This window comes from Pararge aegeria, chromosome 12 (assembly GCF_905163445.1).
Source record: "Pararge aegeria chromosome 12, ilParAegt1.1, whole genome shotgun sequence".
In the NCBI taxonomy this organism is placed as follows: Eukaryota; Metazoa; Arthropoda; class Insecta; order Lepidoptera; family Nymphalidae; genus Pararge; species Pararge aegeria.
Window position 1 is genome coordinate 1,113,081 of NC_053191.1, and position 27,296 is coordinate 1,140,376.

Genomic DNA, 27,296 nt, shown 5'->3' on the forward strand with positions numbered 1-27,296 from the left:
CGAGAAGCAGAGTTTCGGTTTTAAAATTAAGGTTAATTTCAAAACTCGGAATTCTGAATCGAAAATTTGGATGAACTGTTACAGGTACTTTTTGATATGCTTCTCGCCGAATTACATATTTGTGACGTATAAAATTTTTTTTTTTTTTTTAGTCACAGAATTAAGAACGTACAGAAACCCTCATTCAGCCATTATTGCATGCAATGTACTGTGTCCGAAAACAGTGTATATACCCCGCGCACGTCGCTCTTCACACCCGCGGAGTGCTGCTAGCTAGCAAACTTCCCATTTTCTCCATTTCAAATTAAACTTTTAGAACATAATTATTGTCAACTGATAAATGCAATGTAGTGACCACCTGTTCGAGAAACACTACTAAAGTATATTACTATTAAGCGATAAGGCCGCCTCTTGTAATCTACTTCTGTCTTTATATTTCTGTTTTCATTATATTTTTGTATGTTAATGTTGTGGTATACAGTAGTTAAATAATAATAACGTAGACTGGATTTTGATGCTTGAATATTATTCGTGTACACGGTTTCTGTATATTCTTAATTCTTTTGTTTAAGGGTTCTTTAGCCACCAAATGACTAGAAACCCTGCTTTCGTATGATTGCTAACAAGCGCTGGTCTATTTTTTAAAAAACCCTAATTCCCACTTCAGGGCCACCAGTGCACCAAGCAGTTTGCATAAAATAGTATATTATCTCTTTTCCTGTAAGTTTCAGCAAAAAACGTTGTATGTACGGTTTGTACTGTTAATAATTACATTGAGGAGTTTGGGAACAAAATGTGACATTATTGATACGAACAATACTATTTTTATTTCCTTTAAATTTTGCATTCATCATAAATTTAACATTTTACATTGTCTTAACATCATGAATTTTAGGGAAACATTGTGATAATGATCTTATTTGTTTCCCAATTCCTTAATTATAAAGACCCTTTTTTATACATTTTATAAAAGAAATAATAATTCTTAATTTTTCAATACTTATTTTGTGAATATATTGTAAAAAAGATTTATAAAAATAAAAAATAAACTTTGGTATACAACATATTTTTTTTCTTATTTATTATTTACACACAACCATTAATACATAGCCACAGCCCGTTTATTAGTAAATAGGTAATAATATAGGAAATATATAAATATACATAAAAATATTATACCTAAAAAAATGTGTTCCTCACTTTATATATCGTGGGAGGGTTAGAGCTTTGGCTAGTTACTACGCACGTGTCCCTAAGCAATTCAACGTTCCGGTACGATGCCCGCATATTAAGCCCATACTCCTGACTGGTTTCTTTGGGTGTCGTACCGAAACTCTTAATCGTTTGGCGTCACGTCTTTGCCAGTAGAGCCGGGAACTAGCCACAGCAGAAGCCTCCCAACAAAAAAAAATCTATCCAATACCATCTAACAAGCGAATCTTGTTTAAATAAAAACATCGCAATCTAGCCCCAAAGTAAGCGTAGATTGTGTTATGGGTACTAAAATCATTCATGCATTCATGTTCATAACACAAACATTTTTCAGTTGCTGGGAGCGAACCCACAGCCTTGGAGTCGGAAAGCAGGTTCGCTGCCCACTGCGCCTGCAAAATTTATGTATATACAACGTGTAAATGTAAACCGAAATAATAGTTCACAGGCTTTACTTTAAGTACTGTCTCTGAGAATTATCTGTGAAACCGAAAACCTAATAGTTTTTGTGTAAACAATTGCCATAGTGTATACTGAAGTAATCAGATACAGCCCTAACATCACATGCAATATTAAAATCATGTGACTCCGGACTCCGGTTAGTTAATTTCATAAGGTTACGTATCGAGGTATAACCGCACGAGTGCCCGTTCACTTGTTGGCAGCCGTGTCACGGGGCACGCCTTCGCACTGCGCACGTGTCGCGAAATGCACGCGTAGCAGAACACGTAACTGCGGGCAAACAGACGGACACATAAGACTTTTTTGATGTGAAATATTTATTACTTACTTACAGACACGGAAAAACAATCATGTTCATCACACAAACATTTTCCAGTTGTGGGAATCGAACCCACGGCCTTGATCTCAGAGAGCAGCGTCGCTGCCCACTGCGCCAGTCGGCAGTCAAACTTCAGCAGGAGTAGCACAGGCAGGAGACAAAAATTATATCCCGCATTATATAATCAACGTGTTCACCTGGTAAAAGCACGGGAACATGGAATAGGAGAAGTTTACCCCCGTTTATTATTACACATACATTATTTGGATATTATTTCCATTTGACCAATAAATAGACATTTCTAAATTTGACAAATATAAGTAGACATTTATAAACATGGAGTTGATAAAGCTGTGGGAGAAGATACATTTTTATCCTTTCCCTGGAGAGATATTTGTCTCCTGCCCAAGCTAGACGCGCTGAGGTAGTATAGCTTTATTTATTTATTCGTAATCAACAGCGTTACAATAAAAATATTTTTATAACATAACATTTCATAAACAATGTACTATTTCAAAATGTTGTGTTTATGTAATTGTTTGTTACGTAATCCTCTTTTATTTTTATTTTTATTTTTATTATAGTTTCTAGTATTTTTTTTTTTAATTTATCTGTTTAGTTTTAGGTTCTGTATATTGAAGAACGTCTATATTTCATGATGCATGCAGAGTAAGCCTGTAAGTGGGGTATACAATGTAAAATTCAGAATATTACTGTTATGTTTATAAAAATTTTAAGGCTTCCTAAATAAATAAATAAATAATCTTTCGGGTCTCGTTTTTAACAAAATAATCTTCTTCTCTGTAGAATCTGTCTTCCGAACCGATGGTAGAGTCAATACACACAGACAGTCTTGACGTTTCAAAAGTGCTTATATTAGGCCTACCTGAAATAAATGAATTTTGATTTTTTTTGAATTTTGAATGGTGTATCTAGGTCTCAGATTTAACATAAAAATAATTAGGTATTTTGAATAAATTAATAAATATGTAAAAGAGTTAATAACATAAAAGTGTGAACAAGACGTAAAGAAACAAAGAAAACTATTAAGACCAATCGATCAAAAACAATCTAATAAAAATTTATTCGTCGCATCATGTGAAAATGCACATATTTGTGCGTGCGTGTGTGTCAGAGTACGTCCGGGGAAGCACTATTGCAATGCTGTGTTCCGGTTTAAAGGGCGTAGTTGTCGGTGTAATTACAGACACATGAGACTAAACATGATCAGATTGATGGGCGCAGGGCAACACTTTGAGAAATGTGTTCTTTGCATGACCTGGGAAAGTTTTCTCTCAGGTGAAAATCAGGTGGGCCATCTGCTTGGACCTTCGATTATAGCTATATAAAAAAAGTTTCGATTTACTATGTGACACGTACCCCGACACAGGCAGCACGGTGGGCGCTTTCCAGCGCTGCAAGCACACTGGGCAGATGTTCTGCCACCGGGTGTCACGCTCGTCTTTCTGTAATCCGAAAAGCAACCCGTCATTACCGACCTTATACATTTCCTCGACGGCACGGTGGTTTACGGTAAAATTCGTAAGAATTTATGATTAGAATAGAATAGAAAAACTTGATTGCAACACAAAACAATAGGAAAACAGTAAAAGTACTTAGTGCTAGGGTGCAGAGGCGGCCTTATCACTAAAATTGATTCTTTAAAGGCAACCTGAGCGTACGGAGCCGATAAAAAAGTGGAAAGTGGGTGGTGCATAAAGTATGTTACAAAAAATTCAATAAACTTACATGAACATACATAATGCATTTACATAGTAACTACAAAAATAAAGATATAAATTTATATATACCATAATAGATATTTATGATATATATTTATGCTATTATAAACTTACACTAGAGGACCTGCGCGACTTCGTTCGCGAATGAGTTGACTTAAAAAATAGTCGTATGTCCAATATAAATGATTCAGATACATGTCCGATACAAACCACCCGTATACTGAATTTCATAAAAATCGTTGGAGCCGATTCCGAGATTCGATTTATATATATACAAGAATTGCTCGTTTAAAGATATAAGATAATACTCAATTACATAGATAAGCAATAATTTGTTTAGTTTGGTACACCACAATAGTATTCAGGCTGCTTGTGAATTTTGGTTAATATATTTTTTTTTTATATTGTCGTAGGAAACAGTGAAGTGACAGTTTCGCTGCTCAGAATTAAGAATATACAGAATTCAGCCATCATTGCGTGCAGTGCATTGTGTCTTAAAACAGAGAAGACGGCCTGCGCACGTCTTACTTCACTTGCGGAATGTTGCTAGCTCACAAACTTTTCCCATTAGGGGGTTAAGGCCGTAGTCCACCACGCTGGCCCAGAGCTTATTGGACTCACACACCTTTTAGAACATTATGGAGAACTCTCAGCTATGGAGGTTTCCTTACGATGTTTTCCTTCACCGTTAAAGCAAGTGATCTTTTAATTGCTTAAAACGCACATAACAGAAAGTTGGAGGTGCGTGCTGGGATTCGAACTCGGCACACCGAAAGTGAAGTAGAGCTCGTACCCAAAGCGCCCTCACCGCTTCCAACTGCTAAATGGAGTGAAGTGCGTTCGAGAATCACTAAATAAAATATACTAACACAATACACGAATCGCAATCTAGCCCCAAAGTAAGCGTAGCTTGTGTTATGGGTACTAAGATAACTGATTAATAATATATATAAATACTTATAACATACAGAAAAACACCCAGACACTGAAAAACATTCACGTTCATCACACAAACATTTTCCAGTTGTGGGAATCGAACCCACTGCGCGAATTGGCCGTCAAGATGGTACCGGGCTAAACGTTGAAAGGGTAAATATGGCATATTATATTATACCCGTATCGGTTTCTACGCAACATATCCCACGAACGCTACCATTTGAACGTATAGTACTTGGTAAAGTATTTTAGATGGATCGATTGATTGCTGATTTTGATAATGCATGCAGGGCATTGTGTCCAAAAACAGTGAAAACGCCCCGCACACATCTTACTCGACTCCTGCGTTATGATGTTAGCTCAGAAACTTTTCCCATTTCCCCCATTTTATGGCAAACGTTTAGACCTTTAGAGGTAAAATAATTACTGTCAACTGTTAAATGATATTAAGTGTCTAACCGGCTCTTCGAGAAACACTACTAAAGTGGAGTGGTTTTTGATGCTTCAATTTTTGTTGTGTACAAGGTTTCTGTATGTTCGTAATTCTATGGCGATAACAAGCGAAATGTGGATATTTCTTCAGTACCTGAGGTGGCGGCGGCGCTGGCAACGCAGCCAACGCCAGCGGAGCCCTGGCGTCCCACCACCGTAGCAGCTGCACCGCAAACGCGCCGTACTCCACCGCGTTGCTGGCCACGCGCCACATCATCGGAAACGTCACCACCGCAGTGCTGGCACAACAGGTATAATCCTTTTTTTTTATTTATATACTACGACAGCGCAAACATCTAGCCCCAAAGTAAGCGTAGCTTGTGTTATGGGTACCAAGATGACTGATGAATATTTTTATGAATAGGATACATAAATACTTATAATATACATATAAACGCCCAGGCACTGAAAAACATTTATGCTCATCACACAAACATTTTCCAGGTGTGGGAATCGAACCCACGGCCTTGGACTCCGAAAGCAAGGACGCTGCAAACTGCGTCAATCGGCCATCCAAGTCCTTACTAATCTCTTAACAATTATTCATTGTAAAGTCAACATCTGAGGATGCTCCGGCTTCGAAGCGAAACGTGCGCGCGAAAGAGGGTACATTGTCGAAGATCTGTTTAGTGTGGAGAATATGGATTGAAGAAATTATGAATAACACCATACAGATTCTCCTGCTTTTCGCGGAGTATATAAAATTATAACTCAATCACTGTAAAGTCAACATCACCCGAGGATGCTCCGGTTTCGGAGCGTAACGTGCAATAGTGGGAGAATTAAGTATGGCACTCTTACCCAAGCTGTCCATTAAACACGGCCTTGAAAAAGTCACCCCAAGTGTTCTCATCGGGTTCCTCGGGCGGCGCGTCCCTCAAAGTCAGCCCTAACAGGTGTAGCGACAGGCTGGGAGCTTCGCCCTTCCCGGTGAGGTACCGCGCAAGCACAATTAGCCTTGTCGACTCCGCGACGAAGTGCGCTATGGAATAAAGCTTGACCGCGGCTTTTCGAGCTTGGTCGGGCTTGCTCTATAAAGGTGAAAACAGAAGATTTGAAATTACCTAGCAGGTAGTTAGGGGGATAGAAGCAGGCGTTACTTTGCGGAATTCCAGGATATATTTATTAAGACCTATTTAGCAATTGTTCAATGTAAACTCAACATCAACTGTGAATGCTCCGGCATCGAGTCGGAGCAAAACCTGCGAGTCAGTACGCGTAGTCGTTCCGAATTCTGAGTTTCTTTCCAGCTTATTTCTCTATGAAAATTAAGCCTAATTTGCCTTTATACTTGGCGAAAAGCAAGATAATCTGTATGGTGTAATCTTAATATATATAAATCTCCTGTCACGATGTTTGTCCGCGATGGACTCCTAAACTACTTAACCGATTTAAAATTAAATTGGCTCACCGTGAGCGGTCTGGTCCAACTTAAGAGATAGGATAGCTTAGATCTTTAATTATAGTCACAATTTTATTTTATTGCAAATTATTTGTCTATAATTAATTGGCAGTCACATGTTACTACTATACTAATTTAAAGCTTAGCGATACTGAATACTTTAAAAACAAAATCAAACGCAGACGAAGTCGCGGGCAACAGCTAGTTTATAATATGTTCAATCTTAATACTCCGATATGAAGATCTATTTGGTGTGGAGTATAAAGATTGAAGAAATTATAAATTACACCGTACAGATTCTCCTGCTTTTCGCGGAGAAAATTAAGCTAAATGTTAATTGTAAATGACCTAAACGTTGTCTCAACTGCTGGACATTGGTCTTTTCTAGAAAGATTTGTGTCCAGCGGCTCTCTGAGACTTTCTTGATGTCGTCTATCCACCTGGCGGGGGTCTACCAACGCTACGCTCTTCAGTACAAGACGAAGGCAGAAAGAATACCGATGTATCGAAAATATATCAAATACAATAAATATTTCTGTCTGAAACCATTGGAGTTAAGTCAATAACAAAAACAAACATGTACCTATGTGTTATAAAACTTCACTATTAAGTATATCATTGTTTATTGTTTGTTATTATTAGGTACACAAATCAGGTAATAACTAAAGGTAGATCTAAATATAAGTATAAACAAGTTTAAATTAAACAAAAAGTTAAGACAAAATTAAAGTTCAAACAAAAAATAATAAATATATATATATATATTTATATTTCTTGTGTGCGTGTGTATGTCACTGAACTCCTCCTAGACGGCTGGACCGATTTGAATGACTTTTTCGGTATGCGTTTGGGTGGCACCCTGGATGGTTTAGATTCACAAATCAGCCCGACAGATGGCGCTGGGCTCAGCTAGTATATATATATAATTATAACCATAAAAAATATCATTGTTCTTTTTCAAAATATCGCAATGTTACGAATGTATTTTTTAAAATAGATACCTTTTTGCTTGCTAACGGAATCACCTCTACAGTACCTAATGAGTAATGACTGCAATATCCTTTCAAATCCAAAAAATCTTTATTCATATAGGCCTATCACAGACACTTATGAAGCGTTCATACATATTTGTTCACATTAACATTATTTGTAAGGGGATGGTGATAACTTCGTTCGCCAACTTGCACCTACAGCTACGAGGGTTCCAAACGCGCCCTGGTCTAAGACCCACAAAAAACTTAGCCAGGTATATTTTTTTTGTTATCACCATCTCACATTAAATTAATATTAAGCTATGAAGTTAGAGCAATTCACACCCAAACAATTTTATCGTTTAAGTAATACTTAGGATTTTTCTGTAATCTTACGTTTTATATAGACTGATGAGAATTATTAATTTTCGAAACCCTGTTGGCCATTGCCACTTCAGCTTAGCAAATCGTTGAGATATATCTCTTCTCGTCTCTTATCCTATAATTTGATCACATAGATATACTTTTAGCTTAACTCTTGCCCGCTGAGTAAATTCAAGCTTTCTTGTCAAGCCCAAAAGTGATCGAGTTTAAAACTGACTGAGTTACTCTCACCTTACCTAGTCTCCCATCCTCCAAATCTTCCCTCCACCTGTTGACCAACTGCTCCAACTTATCCCTCAGATAAGGCACTAGGACTAGCAGAGCAAGGGAACCTCTCTCCAAGGCCTCAGGCAGCCGCGGCCCGGAGCTGAACTCAGTGCTGGGCGACAGTGGCACTCGGTGGAGGCCGTAGAAACATTCAGAAAATGACGCAGCTGTAATAAATGAACGAATGAATGAATGAATACACTTTTATTGTATACCACATAAACATAGAGTAAAATTATAAATACGGCGGCCTTATCGCTACATAGCGATCTCTTCCAGGCAACCAAAGGTGTTAAACACAGCTCAAGAAGAGAGGTAGGTAGTGCATGTAAATAAAAATTTATGTGTGGCGGCCGGGTGGCGCAGTGGGCAGCGACCCTGCTTTCTGAGTCCAAGGTCGTGGGTTCGATTCCCACAACTGGAAAATGTTTGTGTGATGAACATGAATGTTTTTCAGTGTCTGGGTGTTTATCTGTATATTATAAGTATTTATGTGTATTATATTTATAAAAAAATATTCATCAGCTATCTTAGTACCCATAACACCAGCTACGCTTACTTTGGGGCTAGATGGCGATGTGTGTATTGTCGTAGTATATTTATTTATTTATTATTATTATTTGCATATATACATATATAAATATACCATAAGCTTAATTCACAGCAGTCTAGTATTAGTTTTGACGATCTCCCTGGCGCAACGGTGAGCGCTGTGAATTTAAGTAGGAGGTCCGGGGTTCGATTCCCGGTAGGGGCAGATTGGGAATGTATAATTTCTGAATTTACTCTGGCCTGGCTGGTGGGAGGCTTCGGCTGTGGCTAGTTACCACAAAGGCGTGCCGCTTAGCGATTTAGTGTTCCGGTGCGATGTCGCGTGGAAACCGATTAGGGGTATGACTACCATACTCCCTAAAAGGTTAGTCCGCTACCATATTAGACTGCATCATCACTTACCACCAGTTAGATTGCAGTCAAGGGCTTACTTGTTGGTAAAACAATACTTACCATAGTGTTTCAGGTAGTGATACTGCAGGCAAAAATCAAACAACAGGTACAACTCGTGGTACCATTTTGTACACCATCCACACTTTTTGGGGTAAACTGATGCTAGATACTGAAAAAATATTTAAAGTATTATATTCATGCAGATAAGTTACTTACAATATAAGTTACTTAACTAATATAATCTGGAGGACATGTTACAATAGAGCTATAGAACATATTCTTATTATTTTGCATACTTCCATAGTGTGGAACTCAGCTGAGTTTCTTCCACTCAGTGGTATCTGCCTTCCGAACCGGTGGTACTCACTGCAAACAGACTGACTCGACCTTTACTTGAAATAAATGAATTATGAATTTTTTGAATTTTGAAACACTTTTAACTGGTACAGCTGTCACACGACAAAAAGAACATTAAAAATTAGCCCATACCAATTGTTGATTGGTTAACATAGTTTATATTCATACATTAAGGAGGAATTAAAATTCCATAGTAATTAGTATGAACATGTTATCACCAAATCATCAAGCAACCAAAACCAATATTTTATTAATGTGAATTGAACAGTCAGTTTGCAGTTTCCTAGATTAAAAAAAACAGCATTATATCTCACTGATATAAGGCGGGGGGGGCGGGGAGATCAGTTGGCAATATATATTATAAATGCAAAACTTTGTATGCATGGATGGATATTTATTTGGAAATTGAAAACTCCTGCTAGATTTATAATAAAAAAGATTCAATAACAGGGAATGATCGACAAGGCTATTTCACACAATCAACTGTACAATGAACATATTATAAGCAGGAGTAACAGTGCTATTTATAATTTCTTCAATCTTTAAACTCCACACTAAACTGATCCTCAGCAATGTTCTCGCCATGCATTAAGGAGCATCCTCAGTAAATGTTGACTTTACACATAAAATACGTTGAAAAATTGTTAATAATTCGTCATAATTGTTTTTTTTTTCATTGTTAAGTCAAAATCGCCTTAGGATGCTCCAGTGTTGAACAATTCTTCATAATTGTTTAATTACACCATACAGATTCTCCTCCTTTTCGCGGCGTAGGAGGATAGATAAGCAAAAAATATATTTATACATTAGTTACCTCGATAAGTTTCCTCAATGCTGGCTTAACTGTGGAACCTAGAGCTTCTTGAGCGGTCACTTGGAACACAGATGGAGTACCTTGCAACGTACGGGTTAAGTGCGCGGCGTACACCGCCATGCTTTGCCTTTCAACCGTGTTGATATTAGACGATAAGTTACTATTTACTGCCTTTGCATATAAAATATAATTTTTAAATCTTTTACTGTTTACAATCTAATTCTACCAAAAGCCTTATCAGCTGGTAATGACATTTGTAATCATTTTGACAACGACAGATTTGCTCAGGCATAGAGTTACTTGATTTTTTTTTCAAATTTTCGCCATGGAACCTATCAAAGTAATTACAATCACTACGGAAATCTTTATAAACGTCATTTTTTGCTGCAAAAGCTTGAGAAAGTATTAAGTGACAAAATTAGAGACTAATTTCGTTCATTAAGAAATTCTCGAACGCGATCCTTACACGTAGATTTCCGGTATATTCTAAATATCATTTACCAATAGCGAAGTAGCGTATGGAAGGCTTTGGCTGTGGCTATTTACCAATACCCACGAAGACGACGTGTCGAGCGATTTAGCGTTCCGGTACGATATCGCGTACAGATTGGGGATATAGGTTATGCCTCTAACAGGTTAGATCGCTAGGTAAGGTGTTTTTGTAGGGAACAAAGAAAAGTCAAACTTGTGGAGGAATAAAAAATAATTCCGAAATGAGTTAAATATGCAGGGGAAGGGGCGAAATAGGATTAGTAAAAAAGCTAATTTTTTCTTTCATAAAAATTATTTAATCTATTTTTACACTTTTATACAGTAAAGCATTTCTGTTAGTTTCAATAATAAGGCATCACTTAAATCACTAATCAGACCAAATGACCTTCAAAAGCTTTTTGACATAGAAAATCCCATATAAGGCCGCCACATTTCCTATCTACAAGTGTCTAGCATGCAGTTTTGCTTAGTTGTCTTGTCGATTTCGAGTATGGAAATACTTGAATATCGGAGTAAGATCGACCTTATTTTTATTGAATTAAAGCCCAAATTTGTCTTAATTTCTTTAACTCTGTCTTTTGACAGAACGTTTGTTAAACAATAATCAGAAGTACGAGATTTGCGACTCTTAACCGAGTGATTTTAGGTCGATTTTACTTTGATGACACTGAGTGATAAGCGAAAACTCGATTGCGAACGAGTACATCTTGTACCAAGGCTACAATAACTTAAAAAAATATTACGTTATACCTGCACGTACAAACATGCACAATAAAAAGCGTTTTAAATTACATATTCTTGTTATATAAATCAAATCATAATATTGTATCGCTTTGTTCTAAGGATGAGTCCATACTATGTAACAAGTGTTATATTATAACATATTAGCAGTATTATATTATGTCATATTATTCAATTTAATCAATTTAACAAGTAATATAACGTTCGTCGTAACTTTAATACTTATATGTAATACTTATATAATTGGAGAACCGACGGGATTCCAGAGCTTTACCAGATATCGCGGTCTTACTTACGTCGGTGACTGATTTTTATTTTTACCAGATAGATACATAGTAACTGCAGTAACATCACGCTCTAACTGCCGCAACAAACATCCGGGATCGAATCCTGCCGGTTCTATTATTCAGATATATATTTAAAAACTCTTATTTAGATTTAGTTTTCAACTTATAGAATAAAATTTAATGAAATATACTTAATTTTTTATATAGTTTAGATTCATCCGAAGCCAATTTGCTTTTTCGGTAGCAAAAATATCGTATAAAAGCATATGGGGTTTTTTTTTTATTTTACAAATAACACACAACAAATAATTGGTCCTCTAGAACAAATCTATAACTACAATCAAAAGAATAATTACAATTATTCTTCTTTACAATATAAAAATAGTATAAATATCAATCATTCATTAATTTTAAAATAGTTGTTAATAATTACGTATATTAAAAAAAAACAGAGCACAGATATGTCACAGAATAAATAAATATTTCACGTTTACGCCTGATTTCATTTTAATCGACAGGCACGAAAAAGAACAATCAACATTTCAAAAATAGAATAATATTTAATTTAATTGATGGCGAATCACAAAGTTTTCCCCGAATATATTCCTGTCAAATAATAAGTTTCTAATATGTTAAATATGTATATATTATATATATAAAATTAGTAAGTGAAAATATTTCGTATTTTGCCTATCTTATTATTACTGTATTAAACAAGCACCTTTAAAATTATAGTTTAGGATACAATATATTATAGTTGTGTAGTGTCACTTAAAAAGAGCATTGTAGATTTTTTTAATTTATTTTATTGGGTTTAAAGATTATAGCTGCCCTGATCTGCAGCATCATAAAAGTCAATTCGCTGCTAGCTTTAAAAAAAAATATTTTCCACGTGTCTTGAATAATCCAAAAATAGCTTAGCGCCATAAATCTACTACTTGTAGTATAAAATATGATTTTTTTTCCAAAGATAGTAAGTTATGATAACGATTTCATTAGATAGGTAAAACTCATATGAAGAATTCACGAACTTCTCGTGGTTTGCTCCAAGAATTCATCCAAGGATTCATATTTTTGGTGGTATTTTTATGTTACGCGACTTTTAACAAACATTTTAAAGTACAAATCTTTATTTTACACAACTTTTTGTAGAAATTTTATAAAATAGTGTGGCCTTATCTTAACAAGGTGTCTTACAAAAATATTAAGCCTGGTTAATAAATGTAAAGGTTACAACGGCAAAAATAGATCGAAACGTGAAATAAATTAATAAGAAGGGCAACATTTTAGTTTGCCCACATTCTTAAATTAAGGATGTCAGGTTTTTTCATATATGTTTGAAAATAAATACTTTTATTGGAGTAAATTAGTCGTCATTAGCGTTCTATGTCATTCTAAGTCAACCAAAAATAGAATAAAGTTTTGACTTTAATTAATTAAAAATTTAATTTCACCATATTGTTTTGTGACATACCAACTTATGCTCCGAAAAACTTTTTGTCCATAAAAGTAACATTAAAAAATTATTTATATTAACTGAACTAATCATCAACCTTAGAACTTAAATAAATTAATAATATCCAAAAGTGATGTCAAAATATAAAGTTAACTAATTGATAATTGTAAGTGTGTCTTTTTAACATAAATGACTCTTTATTATGGCTAACAAAACATATTCTAGTAACTAAATTTAACTAAACATTTTCTTCAATTTAGTTCAACCGACTTCTGAAGTAGCGGAAGTTCTCAATTCGATGCGATTTTTGCATAATATGTACACCGATGGAACCGTGGTTACTAAGTCGTTTAACATGTTAATGTGCTTGAATATATTTCATTTAAATTTCAAAAATTTGACTACACAATTTCGTAAATTTACTTCCATCATTTATTATCACTGTCTTCAAAAAAGGCGGAAGTTCTCGATTTTGTGACAATTTTCACACACCTTTCTTCGTGGTTACTTGACCGATAAGTATCAATGTCGTCAATACAAAAAAATGTCAAATAGGTCACATTATAATTTCGTTTAAAAAGTTTTAAACTATTTTAATAATAGTATTAATTGTGCACTAGAATAATGTGATAACAAATGCACAAATACGCAAATAAAATCTGAGATATTAATAGGCCTACCTATATATTTTAAATTACCTTACTAAATATAACGTGTTATAACGGCTTTCGCTGCTTTCGTACGAAAAACATTGAGCATCAAAAGTAGTACAACACTGTTGTGTTATTAATCTTTTCATTTTATATTTTGTACGATCGGAAGGTAAAATTTGTCGTAGCTTTGTTTATTGGCATGTTTTTTTTTTAAATTGTCTGTATTTTTTTAAACAATGCGGATTTTTGGAACTATAATTGTATTTACTTACTAATAATAGATTTGAGCTGCACAGGCTCCTTAATGTAAATACATTTATGTGTGAAACTCGTAAAGTTAATTCTTGAGCTTGCATTTTATTTAATATTGGACAGTTAATCGCACCTGTATATTAAAGCTGTTAAAAAAATAACCCTTTTACCACATTTTCTGATTCGGGTTTAAATTCAAAATTTATAATAAATTTTTTTATATACAATTTTTCGGTATGTTTATGTGGTACGTGAAATAAATGAATGAATGAATATTATATTGTACAATATAAGTGTATTCATTCATTTATTTGATGTAGTCTGTCTGTTTGTGTTTTTTGTTAGTGATTCTACCGCCTTGTGGTGATTTCGTCTACAGCGATATTCTTAATATTTCTGCAGCAATTTATTTTAAGTTATAAATCATTAAAAATGATTTTTTCTTAATTTGTTTCTTTTTGAGTTGAAACAGTTTTGATATAAAGGCAAAATATACTTGTATAACTCGCGCTCTTAAAGAATAGATTTCTAAATCACGTAGCATCTCAATCGTACAATATTGCAATCTCTATTTTCTTTAATGAATAGGTTATAACTGACAATTATATTCGCATTATTTAAAAAGAAATTATTTATTTAACTGTTACGTAAAAAGGGTATTTTTAACAAGAGTTTTAACACGACACAAGCGATTTTTTTCTATGGTTAATGTCTTTCCTTTATCTTTATTTGTTTATAACTGTTTTTCAGTGTCGTTACTATATGGCGCTCATACGATACCATAGACTATAACTTTAGAAATTTAATTTTCTTGACTACTTTTACTTTTATATAACATTTCCACGATCGAATAAGTAAACGTTGGTAGACAATGTCACGTCAGTGAGAGTATTTTCTAATTTACTATCTGATTTTAGAATACTCCAACTGATGTTCTATGAAAATATTCATATTCACCAAAATCTAAGTAGTTACATTATAATATTGTTTTCTTCTATCTAAATTATTATAAATCTTGTATACAAATGAAAATACATCTGTATGCAAGATTGATTGTATAAGATAAGGCATTTTAAACACACTCATTACGTAATAGTTGCATAAATAACTATTAAAACAGTGGAAGAAAGTTGCGCATTCCTCTGGCTATGATTTCAATGAACTTGTATAGAAATTGGCACTCATTTGGATATCAATATCGACAGTCCCTCACATCCTCTTTAACAAATTTGACTTGGTGCTTTTTTCACATTAAAATTTTTGGCGGTATAATTTTTACAATAAAATGCATCTTTGGGTTAAGTACTAAATGCTCAAATCTATAGTAAGTACAAAATATAGTGGACATATTATTCGACTTGAAAAACGTCGATGAATGTAATACAATGCCGTGTGAAACTAGCCTTAGGCGCCCCCACAAAGTCAAACTCAAGCTCACTACAGGGCACGGGTCACCTCCCAAAATGGACTCTTTCCATTTTGGACGGTGACCCGTGCCGTTAATCAATATTATTGACAATATAAATGATGCCAATATTTTTTACCAATACTTCAACTCTTCAATACGCCCCTCACACATGCAATATTATAGTCAATATACAGAATATTGTAAAGCATATTGACGTGTGTGTGGGCAGCCTTAGGGTAGGCAGTGCTTCTTTGCGCGTATGGAGTGCACGCAGTTGCCCCAGCTCCGTGCTACTTGGACGAGTTGTTGTACTGGGGCCGGCCCGCCAGCTCCAGCAGATATCTGTCGGGGTGTTCTATCCAGTCTGCCGCTGATATTTTTACCTGAATATGACATAAAATATACATACTATATATTCATCTATATTTTTGACGGACGATCGGCGCAGTTTGCAGCAACCTGGCTTTCTGAGCCCAAGGCCGTGGGTTCGATTCCCACAACTGGAAAATGTTTGTGTGATGAGCATGAATGTTTGTTTCTGGGTGTTTATATGTATTATGTATATTCTAAGTATTTATGTATATTCATAAAAATATTTATCAGTCGTCTAAGTACCCGCGACACAAGCTACGTTTACTTTGGGGCTAGATGGCGGTGTGTGTATTGTCGTAGTATATATATATATATATATATATATATATATATTCCCTTTCGCATTTATAGTATTCGTATATATATATATATATATATATATATATATACGAATACTATAAATGCGAAAGGGTGTCTGTTTGTTTGTCCTTCTTTTTAAGTCCTAACTAAACAAGCAATCAACTTGGTTTTTGGCATAGAGTTAGTTGAAAGGTCGGAGAGTAAAAAAGGGTATTTATCACTGGAAAACAAACGGTTCGCACGGGATTTGTAAAATACCGTACGAACGGGCTACAGCTAATTCTACATCTTATTCACCAGCTGTTGCCCGCGGTTTCGTATGCGGTTTTTTTAGTTTTCCATGAATCCTGCCGGAAACGTACATTTTGTCGGGATAAAAAGCAGCCTATGTGTATAAATTACACCATACTTATTCTACTTTTCTGTGCTTTTCGCGTAGTATAACAAATTAAGCTTAATTTTCATATAATATCAGGGATTTTAAACTAAGATTTTCCCGTCGTGGCCACGATCCATGCAACGGGGTCGAAATATCGACAAATTCGATAATATTATCGTGGTATGGTATCCGTTGAACTATATTTAAGAAATGTTAATATCATGGAATTCCGCAGAGTAATGCCTGCTTTTACCCAATGTTGGTGTAGTCTTTAACAGACAGACTTGACGTTTCTAAACTAATAACATAAAATAAGCGTAGAGAACTATTGTGTTCGTATATCGGTACCTGTCGTTGCCTTTCAGCCTCCTTCACTTGCCATTTCTTGACTTCCAACTGTGATTCTCTCAGTGACTGCTCCCCGCAACCCCACACCTGACCAAATAATAAATCGTTACAAAAAATGCAATTAACTAAAAGAAACAACATCGACATCCAAATACATAAGAATCCCGTGAAAAAGGAGAATGCCGGAAAACGATTTCGTTTGGTGCCTCATTAAAATTGGTATCAAAAATTGAGTTTTTATTTTTAAAGAAAAACCTCTAAAATACCAAGCCTTAAACTTCTACGGTTAAAAAATCTTTTAATGAGATAAATTAGTGGCTCTATTATTTCCGTCGTCTTTTTTAAATCTACTCAAAAAATCAAAAGACGTACGTACGGTACGTCACTTGTGTACGCAAAAACAAATGTGTCGCATGTGTCAAAAATAACCTTAATTCACGAACTTCATTTGCTTGTAACTCTGAAATCCGGCGAACTAGAGTTTTAATGTTTTTGGTAATTTATTGTAATTATTGAACCCAAAATGAGATAAATTCCACGAAGGCACCTTATAAGTACTATGTGAAACCAAATCCCATACAACGTCCGGCAATCTCCTTTAAATAAATAGGTATATATATTACAGTAGCTTTGCAATATATTTATAATAATTTCATTTTTGTAAAACAAAATATTAATCTATATAAAAAAAGGGGATATAAACAATCGACTTACTAGAGCCGGTCATAAATTAGTGATATCAGCAAATCGTCTTAGGAAAGTACAGACAACCTTTGTGCTGAGTATATGCTTTTATAACATGCTACCGAAAGTAATATTAGATTTACCATTAGATAAGTTTAAAGAATGTATAAAAACACATTTAAACACACCGAGGTTACTATAATATTGATAAATTTCTTTATCACAAGGTTGCCTGGAAGCAAGCCGCTCCGCTTTTATCTCACACAAGATAGAACAAAGATTGTTAAATTGTAAAACAATGTTGGAAAAGAGCAACTGCTGAGTATCTTGCCGGCTTCTTCTCGGTAGAAACTTCCTTCCGAAACGGTGGTAGAGTCACTACACACAACAGACTTGACGTTTCAAAAGTGCTTATATTAGGCCTACTTGAAATAATTGAATTTTATATTTTTTTATGATTTGGCGATCCGTAGGGTGATGACGTATATCACAAAAGGCTTGCGACAGGCGTAAAACAATCTTTGCTGTCAAAATTGACGTTTGAAAGATCTTTCTTTAACTTCTGCATCTATCAATCGCTGCTGCAGGGTTCTTAGATCACCAGAAAAGACTAAAGAAACGTCAGAAATTATAAATTCACAAATTCCAGCTGCCAAGGATCAAAACCTGCATCCACGGAATCAAGGAGTTAGATATAAAATACCTTTGCACTTGTTCTTGCAATTGTCAAAACTACTTTTGAGAATCGCTTAAATAAGTAACATTAAGATTGTATTAATTAATCATATAATTGAAATTTACCTCAATAGCACTAAGGGGGTAGGGCACACCCTTGAAGGTGAAGGAGTCGAAACCCTCGCTGATGGCCAGCAGGGGTTTCCGAGGGTCCGAACCGGCTCTCAGACCTTTGGGGTAGCCGCGTATGCACGAATTTAGGTACATCATCTTTGGAGCGTGCTCCACTAGGGCGAATCTAGAAACAAAGTAAACTTTAGTTAAAGGAAAAACTAAACAGACATTCTTAAACCACAGCAAAACAATCCCAAGAAGGGTTGTCTTTGGATATACGATCGGTTGTAATAATATGCTAAGACCAAAGCAAGTCCGTTTTCAAGGTTAAAGAAGATATGTTCTGCTGACTCTACATAATGTGGGTCTTAAAAAGCAGGAGAAAACAGATTGGAGACATTTGAGCCAGAGCTCTTTCAGTATTATCGCTATGCTTATTTCTGCTGTCTGTCTGTTTACTACGTTCAATTTTTATAGTCAAAATTCAAAGTCAAATATTTCTTTATTCTTTTGATTTATGGCTTTTCGTATCAAAATAGGCACATATATGGCATTTTTGATGCGTACATAACATGTTAAATATGACATAGAAGTGAGTTGATGGTGATAACTAAGTTCGTCAACTTAAAAGTAAAGCTACGAGTGTTGCAAACGCGCTCTAATCTAAAAAGAAGGCCACAACAAACTAAGACGGTTGTTTTTTTTGTTATTACCATCTCACATTGTCATTTAAAATAATTATTAAAGAAGCACAAGGTTACAGGTATAATATATCGATAAAATAAAGCATAATAATAACTTAAACAATTAGAATTGAAAAACCCATTCCTTACCTATGCCACACATTACGATATATGTTTTTTAATCCAATACAAGTTAGCCCGTGACTGCAATCTCACCTGGTGGTAAGTGGGCTATTATTTATTTAGGTAGTTACCTATTAAGAGGAGCCATGATTACCTTATTTTTTGGTAAAAAGAAAACATGAAACATTTAGTGGAAATATGTTCTAGTACCGATAACGAACCGCCAAAAAAAAACTGCATTGGTTTCAAAATTATCCTGTATACAAAACGTCAACAATATTATAATAATTCTGTTTTAAGCGATGGTGGTAAGCCAATGATTAGCAGGTACTCACGAGGGGTAGAGCTGTATGAGCGCGCAATCGGGCCCGCCCCAGTACTGGTGGGTGTCCTTCCACTCTTGGGGCGACGCCACCACGAGCGTCAGCCCTTCCGCCACTCCCTCGTCGCCCGTCGCCGCGCTCTCCACCACTATCAGCGTGGGCCCCCTGACAAAATAATATATATCAAACTTTTTTTCTGTGTAAATATTTATGTTTAGATGTGTATCAAGTTTTGCTAAATATATAATGGCATATAATCCCTACTAATATTATAAATGTCAATGTAAGTTTGTTACACTTTCACGCAAAAACTACTTAACCGATCCTCATGAAACTTTGTACACATATTCTTGGAAGTGTTAGAAGTACTATAGGATACTTTTTATCCCGACATTAAGCTCGGTTCCTTTGGGAGAGGGGATGAGTGTTTGACGATTTTACACCATAACTCCGACGAATTATAACCGATTTATATAATTATTTTTGCACTATAGAGGTTATAATATGTGTTTAATTTTGCCCAAACTGTGTTGGAGATAGAGAACAGAACTCCCCAGCGGACAGCAGCAAACCCCACATTTAAGGCTTAGAGACACTGAATACTTTATTTTTTTTTAGATCTACAACTAAATTTAATGCCACATCAAAAAACAAAATCAAAAGCAGACGAAGTCGCGGGCAACAGCTAGTCACATATATATATAGATAGATAGTCTTTATTGCACAAATTATAATATATATATATATATATATATATATATTTATATATTCCCTGTGGTAATATATGTTAAACTTTTTTCCTGTGTACATATATATTTATATTTAGATGTGTATCATGTTTTGCTTAATGTATTGTGGCATATAATCATATGTATTTAGTTGTAATTGTATGAGTATTGATACAACCATTTAAACATCCGTCCGCGTCTGCGTATAGCTCCACGGACTAGCGCTATGTTTCCACCACAGGTGTAGTATAAATGCTAAGTGTAGGCCATTTTAGGACGACACACGGAATTATTATTCTAAGTATCTTTTGATTTTTTAAACAAATTTGTATAAAATGTATGGTTCTCAAATAATGAACTTTTCTCTCCTTTTGTTTTCAAACTTTCTGTAAAATCTTTTTTAAATTAAACGCGTTGAGCTATTTTTGATAGGGGAAAAACTTATCCCGTCACCGATGACCTTGACACGTTCGTGACGTATAATTCATTATTTTAATTGTGTTTTCGATAGTAATTATTTGAATGGAAAACATTACTGAAAAAATTTAGGCAGAGGGCGCTGTGTGTATGTTACTTGTCAGTTTTCAACTTATTATGATTAAATTTCTATGTATTAATTTAATGGTTTTTTCACTTCAAATTCTCTTAAAGTCGGACTACTATTAGGCCTAGTGTAAGCGGAATTAAACTTAATGCATGCACTTGTGCATAACATTTAAAGTTATAATTACTTTGACGGCTCTGGGTTCTAGTGCTTTTGATCTTAAGGCATTAATTTATAGGCAAAGAGTATATAAACACTAGGATGTTTATTACTTTTTGAAATTGTATGTATGCTATTTGCGTTTGATGTTTCAAACATTCACATTTCAATGATGAAACTAATATTTGTTTTTTTTCTATTCTGAGATTTATTATTATTGATTATTTAGTGTTTTTTTTAATTTATTCTTCTATTATTTTGTTAGCGCTATCATTTTAAATTGTCTTGATGGATTATCTATTAGGACTTTGTATTCCTTTTAACACCTCTGAACCGAGCAAGGATTTGTAACAAACATTGGCGTCCTATCTTCTTCTGTAGGAGCAACTCAAACTAGTGATGGTTGGCTGCCAGATTTTGATATTTCGCCTTGTCTCTCACGAGGTTTAGCTCCAGGCGCGGGGTACCCAGCGATCGCTCACGGCACAAGTACTAATCGACTTACCAGAAACCGACATAAATTAGTGATATCTGCATATCGTCTGCGAAAGGTGCAGAACTCCTTTGTGGGGTTGAGTATACGCTTTTACAACATGATTCCTAAGGAAATACTTGACCTACCAATGCATACATTTAAAAAATGTGTAAAAACGCATGTAGTACAGCTAGGTTACTATACATTTGATGAATTCCTCAATGACAAGGTAGATTGGAAGCAGCCAGCCTCGCTCTCATCTCCCGCAAGATAGCAAAATGATTGTAAATGTTGATGTTGGAAAAGAGCAACTACTGAGTTTCTTGCCGGCTCTTCTCGTTAGAATCTGCTTTCCGAACCGGTGGTAGAGTCACTACAAAATACTTGACAATTTCATAAGTGCTTATAAAGTAGGCCTACTTGAAATAAATGAATTTGAATTTGAATTTGTACCTGTAGGCTAGGGTGTGGTGCAGGAAGCGGTTGGCGCCTAGGCCATGCTCGCGCGACGCGTACAGCGGCGCCCAGTGCGACGGCAGCGCACACACCAGGCGGGCGAGCCACGCGGCCGACGCGCTCGTGCCGCCTGCGAACTAATTCAAAATTAATAACCAATCTTTCTATATATATATAATATATTTCTTGTGTGCGTGTGTATGTCACTGAACTCCTCCTAGACGGCTGGACCGATTTGAATGAATTTTTTGGTATACGTTTGGGTGGCACCCTGGATGGTTTAGATTCACAAATAAACCCGACAGATGGCGCTGGGGTCCGCTAGTATATATATAAAAGAGAAAGTGTGTGGGTATGTTCCGTATAGGCTCCGAAACGGCTGGACCGATTTCACTTCGTTAGCGCGATGCAGGATATATGTGGCGCCATCTAGTTTGGTGATGTGGAGACCACCAGATCCCTAACCATTGCCACTCCGGCTTCGCTCGTTGCGGTTTGTCGGTAACTCTGGTTGTTTTGCCCGCGGTACTGACCCGGGTGAAATATTAACTCTAAACGAAATCAGCTGACCGTCCCGCACAATAACCAATCTTCTATATATATAAAAGAGAAAGTGTGTGGGTATGTTCCATATAGGCTCCGAAACGGCTGGACCGATTTCACTTCGTTAGCGCGATGCAGGATATTTGTGGCGCCATCTAGTTTGGTAATGTGGAGACCACCAGATCCCCAACCATTGCCACTCCGGCATCGCTCGTTGCGGTTTGTCGGTAACTCTGGTTGTTTTGCCCGCGGTACTGACCCGGGTGCGGTTGTGTGGGCGGCTTGAGCGGGCGGCTGTATAGAGGCGGCGCGGTGGCCGCCAGCAGCCAGGCCGCCGACACAGGCAAAAGGGCGGCGGCGCTGGCCCAGGCGGAGCGCTCCAGAACGGGTGTTCCAAGTTCCAGCCCGTCACCAGCACCGTTGCCCTGCACGCGCGCCTCGATATCGCGGTGCCGCGTTGCCAGCATGTGCACGCAGTATCTGTTTAAAAAAAACCAGAGGTCATAAATTACAGTTTTTTTATTCCACTAAATAGAAAAGGTCTGAGATGGTAGCGGGCTAACCTGATAAGGAGTATGGTAGTCATTACCCTAATCGGTTTCTACGCGACATCACACCGGAACACTAAAACGCTTAGCCGACGTACCGTACCGTCTATGTCGGTAGGGTTGTAACTAACCGGACCGGACCAGAGAAAATTCAGAAATAATAAATTCCAAAATGGCCATTGCTGAAAATCGAACCATGGACCTCCTACTTAAATGCACAGTGCACAAATTTCGTGATTTTTTGACCCCTCCCCCGTCCTTGTCACAGCTGGTCACAGCGAGACTTCCCCCTCCCTAGTAGAGGTGTGTTTACATTTTACATTTAGAAAGTATTGAATTCAAACAGATGTTCCGAAATTAATTCTATATTCATTACAATTTTTTTTTAATAACAAAACAAAAACTATAACTTTATTAAATCAATGTAACTTAATTATCTTGAGTCCTATAGATATTGAATCTTCGGTTTACACTCATAGAGTTCCAGATATTTTCAGTAATAATTAATAGTGCAAAATTCGTTTTTTATTATGTAGATTTGGAAATGTGACATCACAAAATTAGAAAGTAATTTATGGATGGTCCCTTACCCACGGACACGGGACATTAGGACTATCACTATAAAAATATTATAAATGGAAAAGTGCGAGGGTAACATACACAACTTTTTGTCCCAAAAAAAAAGATTCCACGAAATTTTGAAGAACCATAATAAATAGCATAAAAAGCAGCACAAAAAAATACATTAGGAATTAATATACGTAGTTTTGTACGACGCCTACTATACCTGTGTACAGGGAATATAAGTCTGTGGCAGTGCTCCTCAAGCCAGCGAACCACAAAGCCGACGCTGTGAGAGTCCTTCTTGTTGAAGCAGCCTCTGACAACGGCGGTGAGCGTTTTATTAATCTGCAACAAATATTTTATTCATTTATTTATTTACAAAGCTTATTCTAAAAAAAAAAAACATCTAGAAACTAAATAGTAAGCAAATAAATATACTACGACACTACACACATCGCCATCTAGCCCCAAAGTAAGCGTAGCTTGTGTTATGGGTACCAAGATGACTGATGAATATTTTTATGAATAGGATACATAAATACTTATAATGTACATATAAACAACCCAGACACTGAAAAACACCCACGGCTTAGGACTCAGAAAGAAGGGTTGCTGCCCACTACGCCAATCGGCCGTCTATAATAGCTAGCCTCACTTAATCAGTAAAGCCCCGACATGGCATGCAAAATTAAAATCATAACACTCCTGTCACTTTATTGGGTACGCGTCGCGTAGCGTACGTACTATGAGCGTGTCGGTCTTTTGTCTTTAATAGGGTTGTCACAAGTAAACACTTAAAAATTATAGTAATATTTTTATAGGATGATTCCTTATGAAATATACTTGTGCATACATCTGTATTATTTCGTAATTCACGTTGTATATGTTACATTAAAGGGTCCGTCGTATTTTTTTTACAGGCGAGAGTGATATAGAGACAGTTCCATAAACCCTGAAAAAGTGTAAAGTATTTGTTTGCATATATAAAATATTTGTGTTTTCTGTACGAGATCAAATTAGATAGCTGGAGATCCGCAGAAGAACTAGAGTTACCGACATAGCTCAACGAGTTACGAAGCTAAAGTGGAAATGGAAGGGGCACATAGCCCTGGAGAACCGATGGACGTTGGGAGTCTCAAGGTGCTGGAATGGCGACGAGTAATACCCGCTATTGGGATGACACTCATGATGGCTCTATGTCTAAGATACGTACCATGAGGCACGTCTGCGGCCCCTCTGGGTAGTGGTCCATTGACAGCTTATAACTTATAAACAGAAGACTCCTCAAATCGTCTGGTGTCACCACACCTTCTTCTGGATCCGAGCTGAACATCCTGTCGAACAAAACTACATCTTATCACCAGATAACACTGTTAGCTTTAAAGTAATACCAGTCAAGAAGCGAGGAAAGTAGTTCTGAGGACCCTTACTAGTTACTGGGATATGCCTTAGGACCCCAGAACGCTTCTCGTCTTTTCTTCTGAATAAAACGTATGAAGTTTGAGAAGTCGTACATGTGATTCTGACTATTCATTGTGGAAGATCTGTTTGCGTACATTTCATGAAAATATTTACATTTTAGCAGGGCTCGGAATTCCATGATATACAGGATGTTTGGTGCATCGTGTGCCAAATCGAATCTGATGATTGGAGGGGTCTTTGGCTATCTCTTCAGCCCTCGTAAAAAAATCTTGCTCAAACGGTTTTTTTTATACTGATTTTAAATTGTTTTTTTAAAAATTGTAAAAATTCTACATTTAAATTTTAATAAAAAATAAAGTTGTTAAGTATTAATTAATTTTCTTTTTAATCTTTAATTTGTAACGTTTTACGCTTCTTTTGAAACTAGAATTACACGCCAGCAACATCTAGTTTTTGTTTTACAGCCCCGCAAAGTTTTTTTTACGTAAAAAAATAAGCTTGAACGTCAACTTTCGGTTTTAATAAAAAAAAAACTAAAAGTGATCATGTTCTTCCAATTTTTTTAAAACATCTCTGGACTGTCCCCTTTCTAATGGTGTGCAATATGCCATGAAAAGTAATTAGTAACATCACTAATTTTCAAATTTTCTAAACTTGGTCGCAATTTTCTAATATTCAACAGGTGAAAGAAAAACAAGGGTTTGCGTAAATAACACTCACAATTCACAAGGCAGATGACATTTTCTGTCTCTTTCATAAAGTTATACGCCCGTTGTTCGTTTAAACAGGCAAAAATAGTTTTTTCACTCTAGTGAAGCGAAATGCATGCATGGCCTCCACGTTCCCCAGACTTAACTCCGTTAGATTTTTATGTCTGGGGACGTGCCAAAGAGCTAGTATACGCCACAGAAGTCCCAACGAGGGAGGTACTAATACAACGCATAGAAGCGGCCTTCGGTACAATTAAGAACGAAATACGGCTTCGGACTACAACTGTAACAATACGTCAAAGATGTCGGGCCTGCATTCGAAACAGGGGTGAACAATTTGAGCAGAATTTGTAAAAATTATGAAATAAATGTTTCAAATGCAATGTATTATTTTTATTTCAAGTAAAACCTACGAAATTTAAAAATTTTACCTGCTTGTGAGTTTTATTTACGCAAAAACTTGTTTTTCTTTCATCTGTTGAATATTAGAAAATTGTGACTAAGTTTAGAAAATTTGAAAATTAGTGATGTTACTAATTACTTTTCATGGCATATTGCACACCATTAGAAAGGGGACAGTCCAGAGATGTTTTAAAAAAATTGGAAGAACATGATCACTTTTAGTTTTTTTTTTATTAAAACCGAAAGTTGACGTTCAAGCTTATTTTTTTACGTAAAAAAAACTTTGCGGGGCTGTAAAACAAAAACTAGATGTTGCTGGCGTGTAATTCTAGTTTCAAAAGAAGCGTAAAACGTTACAAATTAAAGATTAAAAAGAAAATTAATTAATACTTAACAACTTTATTTTTTATTAAAATTTAAATGTAGAATTTTTACAATTTTTAAAAAAACAATTTAAAATCAGTATAAAAAAAACCGTTTGAGCAAGATTTTTTTACGAGGGCTGAAGAGATAGCCAAAGACCCCTCCAATCATCAGATTCGATTTGGCACACGATGCACCAAACATCCGGTATTATGAAAATTAAGCTTTATTATCATAACTATCAAAACACGGGTACAATCAAAAGATGGTGACATTCCTATGATTATATATTAAACCTATAATAACCCAAACCCAAATAAATAGTTCTATAAATAAGATTTATTATATACCTGCAAATTCCATTTTAAATCATTCAAAGTTAATTATTTGCTGTACATCAAGGCCATATTATGTCTATTACTTATTCTAAAGTAAACATTATAAAACCTTAAAAACACACGCACACACACACACTCACACACACATATACAAACCCGATTTTTTACACGACACACTTAATGCATGTTCCTAAACAAAAACTTAGTTTTTAAATTTGTTACTTCAACTACTTTGTTAATGTACAGTAACTTCGTTCATGTGAAGGGGAGAGCGCTGATGACTATAATACGAGTATATATTACCGCCTTTGTTAAACAAATTTAATTGACTTGTACCTTGGTTGTTTTTGTCTCTTTTATTTTTTTTTTTCTTGTGTGCAATAAAGTATTTTGATTGATTGATTGATTTATATCAATATGACGGCGGTAGAGTCTCTAAAAACAGACATAC

At 35.7% G+C, this 27,296-nt stretch overlaps 2 protein-coding genes across 3 annotated transcripts in view; both read right to left on the reverse strand.

Moving 5' to 3' along the window:
* Window positions 1-1,598: 1,598 nt before the first annotated feature.
* LOC120628087 (peroxisome assembly protein 12) lies at window positions 1,599-10,423 on the reverse strand. The gene is made up of 7 exons (XM_039896302.1): window positions 10,304-10,423; window positions 9,193-9,301; window positions 8,152-8,354; window positions 5,965-6,194; window positions 5,258-5,402; window positions 3,374-3,459; window positions 1,599-1,944 (listed from the first exon to the last, which is right to left on the reverse strand). The coding sequence occupies exons 1-7, from the start codon at window positions 10,421-10,423 to the stop codon at window positions 1,830-1,832; spliced, it is 1,008 nt and encodes a 335-aa protein (XP_039752236.1). The 3' UTR covers window positions 1,599-1,829.
* Window positions 10,424-12,257: 1,834 nt separating this feature from the next.
* The window catches only part of LOC120628026, a 28,328-nt gene continuing 13,289 nt past the window's right edge, over window positions 12,258-27,296 (reverse strand). For both annotated transcript variants that reach the window (XM_039896210.1, XM_039896211.1), the window contains exons 4-11: window positions 24,824-24,944; window positions 23,834-23,955; window positions 22,758-22,978; window positions 21,953-22,085; window positions 19,606-19,758; window positions 18,477-18,648; window positions 16,992-17,078; window positions 12,258-15,975 (exon numbers count right to left, since the gene is read on the reverse strand). In XM_039896210.1, the coding sequence (XP_039752144.1) occupies window positions 15,883-15,975; window positions 16,992-17,078; window positions 18,477-18,648; window positions 19,606-19,758; window positions 21,953-22,085; window positions 22,758-22,978; window positions 23,834-23,955; window positions 24,824-24,944 (1,102 nt within the window). In that variant the 3' untranslated portion in view covers window positions 12,258-15,882. The remainder of the gene's footprint in view (window positions 15,976-16,991; window positions 17,079-18,476; window positions 18,649-19,605; window positions 19,759-21,952; window positions 22,086-22,757; window positions 22,979-23,833; window positions 23,956-24,823; window positions 24,945-27,296) is intronic.

What these genes read in the sequence shown, in the direction of transcription:
- LOC120628087 (XM_039896302.1), bottom strand. Translation starts at nt 10,423, where the DNA reads ATGGCGGTGTACGCCGCGCACTTAACCCGTACGTTGCAAGGTACTCCA. An exon ending in CATTGAGGAAACTTATCGAG is followed by an intron (nt 9,302 to 10,303) that starts GTAACTAATGTA and finishes ATATTTTTTCAG; the next exon opens with TATCTAGCATCAGTTTACCC. An exon ending in TCACTACCTGAAACACTATG is followed by an intron (nt 8,355 to 9,192) that starts GTAAGTATTGTT and finishes CATTTATTACAG; the next exon opens with CTGCGTCATTTTCTGAATGT.